The sequence below is a fragment of the Oncorhynchus kisutch genome, linkage group LG17 (genome assembly GCF_002021735.2).
Source record: "Oncorhynchus kisutch isolate 150728-3 linkage group LG17, Okis_V2, whole genome shotgun sequence".
NCBI classification, from domain to species: domain Eukaryota; kingdom Metazoa; phylum Chordata; class Actinopteri; order Salmoniformes; family Salmonidae; genus Oncorhynchus; species Oncorhynchus kisutch.
The window spans coordinates 74,973,480-74,985,120 of NC_034190.2; the positions used below are offsets into that span (position 1 = coordinate 74,973,480).

Sequence of the window (11,641 nt, forward strand, 5' to 3'; positions counted from 1 at the left end):
GTACCCTGGTTCCTACTATACAGTAATGACATAATGTTATACAGGCCAGGGCTCTAGTTAGTACCCTGGTTCCTACTATACAGTAATGACATGATGTTATACAGGCCAGGGCTCTAGTTAGTACCCTGGGTCCTACTATACAGTAATGACATGATGTTATACAGGCCAGGGCTCTAGTTAGTACCCTGGGTCCTACTATACAGTAATGACATGATGTTATACAGGCCAGGGCTCTAGTTAGTACCCTGGGTCCTACTATACAGTAATGACATGATGTTATACAGGCCAGGGCTCTAGTTAGTACCTTCTCCCCAAGGTTGACTGTGGTGAAGCTGAGGCTCTGCAGGTGGGTGTTGGATGCACGTATGGCTGGAGTAATGGTCTCGACCAGCAACTTCTCCAGATACTGACCCACGAATGGCCACGCCTGCTGCAGGATCTGCAGGACACAGAGGGGGAGCGAGAGACCGAGAGAGAGACAGAGAGAGGCACAGAGAGATAGAGAGAAGTAGTTATGATTTTCACTGTGTATTTACAACGTACTAAATATACATCAGATCATGTCATCATCTGGTCATGATTCAAGGACATTTTTCAAGGACTGCAGCGCTTGTAGACAAAACACTGTGCTGGGCGATTTCCTTGAATATTCAATGTAAAATGTATCTAACATAAGTGATCTTAATTAGGCTGCTTGGCAAATGTAATTAGGTCATATGCTAAGGCAAAATTCTTTCATATTTATGGTGTATAATCACATTTGAAGATTTGGTCCTACTGAAAGAATTGGGCTACTCAAGACACATGTAATAGGTTCTATAAAACAGCACATGCCTGTGTAATAACTGACTACTGTATTGCACAACCAAAACCCTCAAACACTTATAACTGACTACATCTGCTAACACAGCAAGAGGACCTGACGGTGGAACATGTGACAACCTTAGAGCAGGATCTCTCCTCCTCCTCCTCCCCTGAGCCACCTACACTACAGGAAACCACAAACACATATCTGGTCGAGATACTCTTCTCATGACAGAAACACAAGCCTGAAAGGCCAGCTCTGACAAGAGAGAAACAAAGGACAGACTGTCACTACTAGCTAGTTACAGCAATTAATAATTCAGTAATAATTCAGTAGATTTTAGACCTATAGTCATTTAGACTTATAGTCATTTCCTAGTATTAGACATGTCAACAAATACAGTAGTGTGCAAACATTTTAGGCAGGGTGGTTACACCAAATATTGATTTGATGTAGATTTCTATTCTGTTCACTCACTTTGCATTTTGTTAATTGATAAATATAAACTATTAACATGTCTATTTTTGAAAGCATTCTTATTTTACAGCATTTTTTCACGCCTGCCTAAAACTTCTGCACAGTACTGTATATTTTTTATTTTTTTATTTTTTTATTTAACCTTTATTTAACCAGGTAGGCTAGTTGAGAACAAGTTCTCATTTGCAACTGCGACCTGGCCAAGATAAAGCATAGCAGTGTGAGCAGACAACAAAGAGTTACACATGGAGTAAACAATTAACAAGTCAATAACACAGTAGAAAACAAAGGGGGAGTCTATATACAATGTGTGCAGAAGGCATGAGGAGGTAGGCAAATAATTACAATTTTGCAGATTAACACTGGAGTGATGAATGATCAGATGGTCATGTACAGGTAGAGATATTGGTGTGCAGAAGAGCAGAAAAGTAAATAAATAAAAACAGTATGGGGATGAGGTAGGTGAAAAAGGGTGGGCTATTTACCAATAGACTATGTACAGCTGCAGCGATCGGTTAGCTGCTCAGATAGCTGATGTTTGAAGTTGGTGAGGGAGATAAAAGTCTCCAACTTCAGCGATTTTTGCAATTCGTTCCAGTCACAGGCAGCAGAGTACTGGAACGAAAGGCGGCCAAATGAGGTATTGGCTTTAGGGATGATCAGTGAGATACACCTGCTGGAGCGCGTGCTACGGATGGGTGTTGCCATCGTGACCAGTGAGCTGAGATAAGGCGGAGCTTTACCTAGCATGGACTTGTAGATGACCTGGAGCCAGTGGGTCTGGCGACGAATATGTAGCGAGGGCCAGCCGACTAGAGCATACAAGTCGCAGTGGTGGGTGGTATAAGGTGCTTTAGTGACAAAACGGATGGCACTGTGATAAACTGCATCCAGTTTGCTGAGTAGAGTGTTGGAAGCCATTTTGTAGATGACATCGCCGAAGTCGAGGATCGGTAGGATAGTCAGTTTTACTAGGGTAAGCTTGGCGGCGTGAGTGAAGGAGGCTTTGTTGGGAAATAGAAAGCCGACTCTTGATTTGATTTTCAATTGGAGATGTTTGATATGAGTCTGGAAGGAGAGTTTGCAGTCTAGCCAGACACCTAGGTACTTATAGACGTCCACATATTCTAGGTCGGAACCATCCAGGGTGGTGATGCTAGTCGGGCATGCGGGTGCAGGCAGCGACCGGTTGAAAAGCATGCATTTGGTTTTACTAGCGTTTAAGAGCAGTTGGAGGCCACGGAAGGAGTGTTGTATGGCATTGAAGCTTGTTTGGAGGTTAGATAGCACAGTGTCCAAAGACGGGCCGAAAGTATATAGAATGGTGTCGTCTGCGTAGAGGTGGATCAGGGAATCGCCCGCAGCAAGAGCAACATCATTGATATACACAGAGAAAAGAGTCTGCCCGAGAATTGAACCCTGTGGCACCCCCATAGAGACTGCCAGAGGACCAGACAGCATGCCCTCCGATTTGACGCACTGAACTCTGTCTGCAAAGTAATTGGTGAACCAGGCAAGGCAGTCATCCGAAAAACCGAGGCTCCTGAGTCTGCCGATAAGAATATGGTGATTGACAGAGTCGAAAGCCTTGGCAAGGTCGATGAAGATGGCTGCACAGTACTGTCTTTTATCGATGGCGGTTATGATATCGTTGAGTACCTTGAGTGTGGCTGAGGTGCACCCATGACCGGCTCGGAAACCAGATTGCACAGCGGAGAAGGTACGGTGGGATTCGAGATGGTCAGTGACCTTATATGCACAGAGATAGTGCGTTCTTGGTTTTTCAATTACTTTTAAATGACTACATTTATCAGCTGTAGGCTAAATTTGATGGATAATTTGTGTATATCAGCGCTGTTTGTCATATTCTTCAATCACACTGCCATGCAGTTGTTTACACATCGAATAAAGTGCAAGGTCCGTCCAATCAAAGCTTGTCATCACTTTAAAAGGTGCTATTTTCTGAATCAGTCTGTAAGGTTTAAGGCTGATAGTACTTCTCATCTTTCTGCCCAGCCATTCCCATGACCCCTGACCTTCCCCTCGACCCTGTCTGCTTGTCTGGGGCTGGTCATGGTTGCGTACCAAATGGCACCCTACTCCCTATACAGGGCACTACTTTTGACCAGAGCCCTAAAATCCCTGGTCAAAAGTAGTGCACTAAATAAGAAATGGGGTGCCATTTGGGGAAACAGGCACGAGGATTGTGATATGATATTACGTGCTAGTTCACTAATCCCGGATGTAATCCAGGAAATCCTGTGCACTGCCAAGAGATACTCCATATGCAGACACTGTCATGAGAGACTATGCACTGAAAAACTGTTGACAAATCATCATTGAATAACATTTGGGCTGTGTCATCTTAATGAAGTTAGATGGGGAAACAGACCAGGGTCTGTTGTTGTTGCAGCCAGCCAGACAGAACCAGCCAGCCAGACAGAGCCAGCCAGCCTGAGTATGGAGGCTGGATAGCCTACGCATGCAGTCAGAGCACGTGGTGGGTTGCAGGCAGGCAGAGAGCCTTGAGGAGAAGCAGCCGGGTTGGTTCTTGTGAATGATGAGCCCTTTAGATCCCTCCTCCTACAATCTTTGCTTTGATTATTGATATTCACATCACCATCATCCACACCGAAGCTGCTCTCATAGTGGAGATGGGAGGCAGGGTGGATGCTGTGGCTGCAACAGGGATACTCAGTGGGTCAGTGCTATCCGGGATCCTTGGGACATCCCAACGCTGATGTTACCCAATAGAAGTTGACATTTAAAATGGTTAAGGATTAAGGTTAGGGTAGGGGTTAAGGTTAGGGTTTAGGGTAGACGTCCCAAGGATCTCAGACAGAACTAACCATACTCAGTGTGCGTGTGTGTGTGTGTGTGTGATAGAGGTCGGCCGATTAATCGGAATGGCCGATTAATTAGGGCCGATTTCAAGTTTTCATAACAATCGGAAATCTGTATTTTTGGGCACCGATTTTTTTTTAACCTTTATTTAATCTTTATTTAACTAGGCAAGTCAGTTAAGAACACATTCTTATTTTCAATGACGGCCTAGGAACGGTGGGTTAACTGCCTTGTTCAGGGGCAGAACGACAGATTTTCACCTTGTCAGCTCGGGGGATCCAATCTTGCAACCTTACAGTTCACTCAGGGGAATGCAGTAAGCCAAGGTAAGTTGCTAGCTAGCATTAAACTTATCTTGTAAAAAACAATCAATCATAATCACTAGTTAACTACACATGGTTGATGATATTACTAGACATTATCTAGCGTGTCCTGCGCTGCATAGAATCTGACTGGGCATACAAGCATCTAAGTATCTGACTGAGCGGTGGTAAGCAGAAGCAGGCGCGTAAACATTCATTCAAACAGCACCTTCGTGCGTTTTGCCAGCAGCTCTTCGTTGTGCGTCAAGCATTGCGCTGTTTATGACTTCAAGCCTATCAACTCCCAAGATGAGGCTCGTGTAACCGAAGTGAAATGGCTAGCTAGTTAGCGCACGCTAATTGTCGTTGTGTTGCTGGTTCAAGCCCAGGGAGGAGCGAGGAGAGGGACGGAAGTTATACTGTTACACTGGCAATGCTAAAGTGCCTATAAGAACATCCAATAGTCAAAGGTTAATGAAATACAAATGGTATAGAGGGAAATAGTCCTATAATAACTACAACCTAAAACTTCTTACCTGGGAATATTGAAGACTCATGTTTAAAGGCACCACCAGCTTTCATATGTTCTCATGTTCTGAGCAAGGAACTTAAACGTTAGCTTTCTTACATGGCACATATTGCACTTTTACTTTCTTCTCCAACACTTTGTTTTTGCATTATTTAAACCAAATTGAACATGTTTCATTATTTACTTGAGGCTAAATTGATTTTATTGATGTATTATTTTAAGTTAAAATAAGTGTTCATTCAGTATTGTTGTAATTGTCATTATTAAATTTATTTTTATTTTTAAATCAGCCGATTAATCGGTATTGACTTTTTTGGCCCTCCAATAATCGGTATCAGTGTTGAAAAATCATAATTGGTCGACATCTAGTGTGTGATGTGATCTGGTGGAAGCCTTACCCTCCCCCGACTCTTAATTATAACAGAGGATGATGGGTACTGATGGAGGAGGTGGAGCGCTCACAGAGGCAGGATGCACACACACACACAGCAACCCAGGGCAACGATGGACAAACAAACACAACTACCACACTCAGGCAGCACAAAGCTTCTCCATCGGCACACCAGCTCAGTGTGTGTGTTTGCGTGTATATATATACGTATATATATATATATATATATATATATGTTTGTGTGTGTACTACATTACATACCTGATTCATCCACTCAACCTTCTCCACGTCAGGGAAGTTGACCTGTAGAGAAAGTGGGAAAAGTATTGGTTAGATTCAAACTTTTAACCGCCTTAAAGAAAATACATAGCAAAAGAGTGTAACCTGGGTAGGAATGTAGGGAGGTCGTGAAATGGCAAAGGATCGACTCGAGACAGGGCCATTCCACCTCAAAAAGAACCCGAAAGAGGTTTGACACCCACAATCTCAGTGTTCTGAAATCCTTTAGATTTCAGAAATAGATAATATTAGCATTCTGAAATGTAATTTAATCTTTCAGAAGTCAACCTAATTGTTTGCACCCAAATTGCCCATTTCAATTTATAGGATTCAAATAATATTTAATAAATACAGTACCTAACATCCGATTTGGACCCAACTTTTTTGGGTGCAATCAATTATCTTAATTTCGCCGAGATCAAATTATATTTAAACAAAATAATGCTTCTGAATGCTTATCTTATCTGTTTCTAACTATAGAAATGATTTCTGAGATGGTGGGTGTCATGGCTTGCTGAAATGACATGGAATGACCCAACAGTAAAATTGAGATGTGTGTTTCTGACCATTTTCCATGTTTCAAAACATAATGATGACACACCACAGCAGGCCCTCAATCTTTCCTCCAAACCCAAACCACAGTCATAAGACCTGCAGATCATAATCATGTGTGTGCGCGCGTGTGTGTGAGTGCCTGTAAAATAACCTGTGATATGCTGTTGACAAAACTACAGAGATTGTGGTGACAATGTGAGTGTCCTGTGGGTGTTGAAGAATGTTGAAATGGTCCCATGATTAAGAAAGCAATTATCATATTTTCTCTCTTTCCTGATATGTTCCTCCTTGTTCCCCCTCTCCCTCTGATTGATGTCTATGAGTCACCAAGCTTCTGCCATCTAAAAGGTCAACAGTAGCACAACCATAGAACTAGGAATTTGAAAACAAATTTAATAGGATCTCTATGAGTACCACCCTCAATTTCTAAGGAACCTCCGAACTGAAACAGGAAATGGGGAGCGCACACACATAGAAATGCCTAAAATGACGGTGGCACGACAAAACCTCAGAGTGGAAACACTCTCTCTTGGTCCAAATAATTAAAGGAAAGGTTCAACCATTTTTGAATGTTACATTGTTTTTGTACATCTCTGAGTGATGTTCTATCGATTCCCTGGGTCATTTTATGTTCTCATGTGTATCTGAGTTATTGGTGTTCAAGCAGGCAGAAATCCGGCCGGTGTGACGTAGCACCGTGATAAAGTCTCTCTACCTACACTGGAAGTTGATAGGCATATGACTTTTGGATCTTGAAAACGTCTATCATTCATGTCAGATTTCAATACTGGCCGATGTCATCACGGGAGGATGTCTTCTCTTGAATGAACCATTGATCATATTTTTGAAATATTCCTACCTCGAGAAATTTTTAATTTAACGGAGGGTATAGCACATTTTTCCTATTTGTCCGCCACTTTAGTCCAGGGTGCATTGCATGGTGCCGTTGTCAGAGATATTATAGAAATAAGATAGGAATTCAATGAATCAAGGAACATATAATGCCCCACCCAGAAGACTGTCGACCAATCACGTTCACGTTGTCATGCTGCGTTACACGGTTGCTAAGCTAATAGTGACTCAGTCAGCATACATGCTTATTTTCCTCGAAGTACATAATGTCACGATTACAAAGCTATACAATACTACAGATAGCAGATACTACAGACACAGATAGCAAGTAAATTATCGCACATCTCAGAAAAGATTTGTAATGTTGTATTTCTTGTTGACAAAATTGGTGCTAATGTTGGGTTAATTAGCTGAGATTATTGTGTGTAGCTACGTTTTTCTAGCTAGCTACCTACAGTTGAAGTCGGAAGTTTACATGCACTTAGGTTGGAGTCATTGAAACTTGTTTTTCAACCACTCCACAAATGTATTGTTAACAAACTATAGTTTTGGCAAGTCGGTTAGGACATCTACTTTGTGCATGACACAATAAATTTTTTCAACAACTGTTTAGAGACAGATTATTTCACTGTATCACAATTCCAGTGGGTCAGAAGTTGACATACACTAGGTTGACTGTGCCTTTAAACAGCTTGGAAAATTCCAGAAAATGTTGTCATGGCTTTAGAAGCTTCTGATAGGCTAATTGACATAATTTGAGTCAATTGGAGGTGTACCTGTGAATGTATTTCAAGGCCTACCTTCAAACTCAGTGCCTCTGTATGACATCATGGGAAAATCAAAAGAAATCCGCCAAAATTGTAGAACTCCACAAGTCTGATTCATCCTCAATTTCAATTTCCAAATGCCTGAAGGTACCACGTTCATCTGTACAAACAATAATACACAAGTATAAACACCATGGGACCACGCAGCCGTCATACTGCTCAGGAAGGAGACGCGCTCTGTCTCCTAGAGATGAACGTACTTTGGTGCAAAAAGTGCAAATCAATCCCAGAACCACAGCAAAGGACCCTGTGAAGATGCTGGAGGGAACAGGTACAAATGTATCTATATCCACAGTAAAATTAGTCCTATATCGACATAACCTGAAAGGCCGCTTAGCAAGGAAGAAGCCACTGCTCCAAAACCGCCACAACTGCACATGGGGACAAAGATCGTACTTTTTGGAGAAATGTCCTCTGGTCTGATGAAACAAAAACAGAACTGTTTGGCCATAATGACCATCGTTATGTTTGGAGGAAAAAGGGGGAGGCTTGCAAGCCAAAGAACACCATCCCAACCGTGAAGCATGGGGGTGGCACCATCATGTTGCGGGGGTGCTTTGCTGCAGGAGGGACTGGTGCACTTCACAAAATAGATGGTATCATGAGGGAGGAAAATTATGTGGATATATTGAAGCAATGTCTCAAGACATCAGTCAGGAAGTTAAAGCTTGGTCGCAAAGGTGAAATTAAATTTCAAAAATGGGTCTTCCAAATGGACAATGACCCCTAGCATACTTCCAAAGTTGTGGTAAAATGGCTTAAGGACAACAAAGGAAAGGTATTGGAGTGGCCATCACAAAGCCCTGACCTCAATCCCATAGAAAATGTGTAGAAAATGTGTGGGCAGAACTGAAAAAGCGTGTGTGAGCAAGGAGGCCTACAAAACTGACTCGGTTACACCAGCTCTGTCAGGAGGAATGGGCCCAAATTAATCCAATTTATTATGGGAAGATTGTGGAAGGCTACGTGAAACATTTGACCCAAGTTATACAATTTAAAGGCAATGCTATCAAAGTGAGTGTATGTAAACTTCTGACCCACTGGGAATGTGATGAAAGAAATAAAAGCTGAAAGAAATCATTCTCTCTACTATTATTCTGACATTTCACATTCTTAAAATAAAGTGGTGATCCTAACTGACCTAAGACAGGGCATTTTTACTGGGATTATATGTCAGGAATTGTAAAAAATTGAGTTTAAATGTATTTGGCTAAGGTCTATGTAAACTTCCGACTTCAACTGTAGCTAGCTAGCCATCCAGCCCATAGAGAGAGCATTGCATTGTGGATTTTATAGTCGACTTGAGCTGTAACAGATTTCCACAACAATTTTCCATGTTGCTACCAACCTTATTATAACGCCAAAATGAAAAATGTGTTCACAACAAATATTGTTCTCAATTATTACTATTATTTAACACAGTATATTAAAGGAATGATTGGTTTTGGGTGGATTTTTCAAGGAACTTAGGTCACTGTTAAGTTAACTGTGTGCTAATTTTAAATACAGTAACAACTCTGTGGTATTATATTTTAGCAGATGCACTTATCCAGAGAGACTTAAAATAGTGAGGGAAAGTTTTGACTCATTCTCCTCAGGCTCTGCATATTAAGAATGTCCAAATATAGCTAGGGCTGGATGGACTAGACTAAAGAATGTAGAAGAGGGGGAGGGGTGGGGGGGTAGGAAATATACAGTGCATTCGGGAAAGTATTCAGACCCCTTGACTTGTTCCACATTTTATTACATTACAGCCTTATACTGTATTAACAAAAGGTTGGTAAGTCATAGACTGGGATGTCTGTACACTGTGCAAATTATGAAATGGTATGAAGGAGAGAGAGATTGTGAACAAATAGGACATTGTGCTCATCCCCTTGCCATTATATCTGTCCTTATTGTCAACTGAGTTGTGTCACTGTGTTACTTTGGTCACCACAGACACATTTTTTGCTTCATTCATTTACATATTTTATTTATTTATTTTGACAACATAAACAAACCTTTTTGGGTATGATGTAATGACATTGATGGATTTTAAGACTGACTTTTGTTCAAATAATGTATTTATTATTCCGCTGTATTTTATTTATTTTAAAAATAATATAAATATTATAGACGGTGGCTTTAATTACCAGCTCACAGACTAGTAGGCTGAAGTGTCCATAGAGAAAATAGGAATACAATAATGATATGTTTCTTGTTACTTACCCATGGGGGTAATTCCTGTTTACTCATAAAAGCCCTCGCAGTGGTGTATGCTCTCTCATTCTCCAATACGAACATAGCTGACCGCAGACGCATTACTTTCTCGTTTCTGCTGTGTTTCCATCCGATGTAGACCATGAGACCGAATAGAACCAAGCTGATACTGAACCCGAAGTATCCGGCCAGATAAACTGGTAAAAGTGTAGCCAGGAATTTTCCAAATGACCACAATACGGTTACAGCATGTTGCCCTGGAGGTTTGGGTGGCTGCATTTCTTCTGGCAATGCCGAGTCCGCAGCCCCGGAGCCTGTGCCCATACTCGGACTTCCATCCACAGCTGGCATCGCAAAATCCTTATCCGTGGAGGCGCTACCTCTGCAGTTCCGCGTTCAGTGTCTTCTTGTTGTTTAATTAAAAAATAAAACAACAACGGAATAAAGTTTAGCTTGCAAACCATTGACAATGCCTTACACTATTGACGCGAAATGATAATAAACAGTTTTGCTAGAAATGTTCAGCTAAAAATACATATTGAATAGGTAAATAGCGCCAGGGAAATAAACCGCTCTTCATGCGCGCACTGACAAACACTAGCGGGCAGAAGCAAGTGGATTCCAATTTTTGTCAGACTTGTAAGGGCGTGTTAACTAAGTGAAAGCACTCCTTAAATCCATCAGATTTTTTTTACCCTAAAATGTACTTGTTGCGAGAACATTTTACCGTGCCATCCAGTCTAATATTTAGCAACCTCCACTGCAAGTACAAACTCATCATTCAGGGCAGGTGGGGCAGCTGTTTTGCATGTTATTTTGGCATTAATACTTGTCACATATCAGTTAGCAAACAATATATATATATATATAGCATTGAGTTAATAAAGACACACCCAAACATGGTCTCTTTTTTGGTTTTCTTGAGTAAGTGTTTCAGCCTAGCTCAGTGCTTTCTGTAGTTGTGGGGCAAGCCAGCAGAAAATATGGAGTGTTGCGGCGTGATTGGCTCAGTGTTCTGTCACTCATGAGGACACTATTCACCTCCAAGTCTAAGGGTAGAGATCAACATTTCAAGCCCCTTGGGTGCTGCCATAAAGTTACATTAGAAGTGCCCATCCAAGAAATCTCAAGGTCATTGGCCACATATAAAATTACGTCAAATCACTTTGTATCTACAGTAGCTTTGATTGGACTGATAATGTCAACTCCATACTTTCAAAATCTTAGCTAGCAGTCATCATCATGAATCAAGTTGACAATCTACTGGCAAATCCTTTTTAATCCTTGTCAGGTGAAGAGAAATAATGAAGAGAAATTAATAATAAAACGTATTGGTGTCATCGGCCATTGGCCATGAACATTACACAAGTTGAAAATTGTAAATTCAACAATGAGTGGTTTGGAAGGAATCAGTGGCTAACTGCAAGCATTGCAAAGCAATCATTAGCCTGCTATTCAGTGGAGTGGCTGTGCGGTCCAAAGTCTAAGATTAAGGGTCTCTATTCCTAGTTTAAAATTATAAACATTCAACATTGGCCATGCTGTCAATGAAGCATGATTTGTTCCGCGCTAAAAACA

The 11,641-nt window shown here is 41.3% G+C and overlaps 1 protein-coding gene across 3 annotated transcripts in view; it reads right to left on the bottom strand.

The window, feature by feature from the left end:
- LOC109878427 (extended synaptotagmin-1-like) overlaps positions 1-10,662 on the bottom strand; it is a 40,351-nt gene extending 29,689 nt beyond the window's left edge. For all 3 annotated transcript variants that reach the window (XR_004203717.1, XM_031794595.1, XM_031794596.1), the window contains exons 1-3: positions 10,073-10,662; positions 5,610-5,651; positions 305-439 (exon numbers count right to left, since the gene is read on the bottom strand). Coding sequence is in view for 2 of the 3 variants with exons in the window: in XM_031794595.1 (XP_031650455.1) it covers positions 305-439; positions 5,610-5,651; positions 10,073-10,414 (519 nt within the window). In the remaining variant the exon portion in view is untranslated. The remainder of the gene's footprint in view (positions 1-304; positions 440-5,609; positions 5,652-10,072) is intronic.
- Positions 10,663-11,641: the final 979 nt, after the last annotated feature.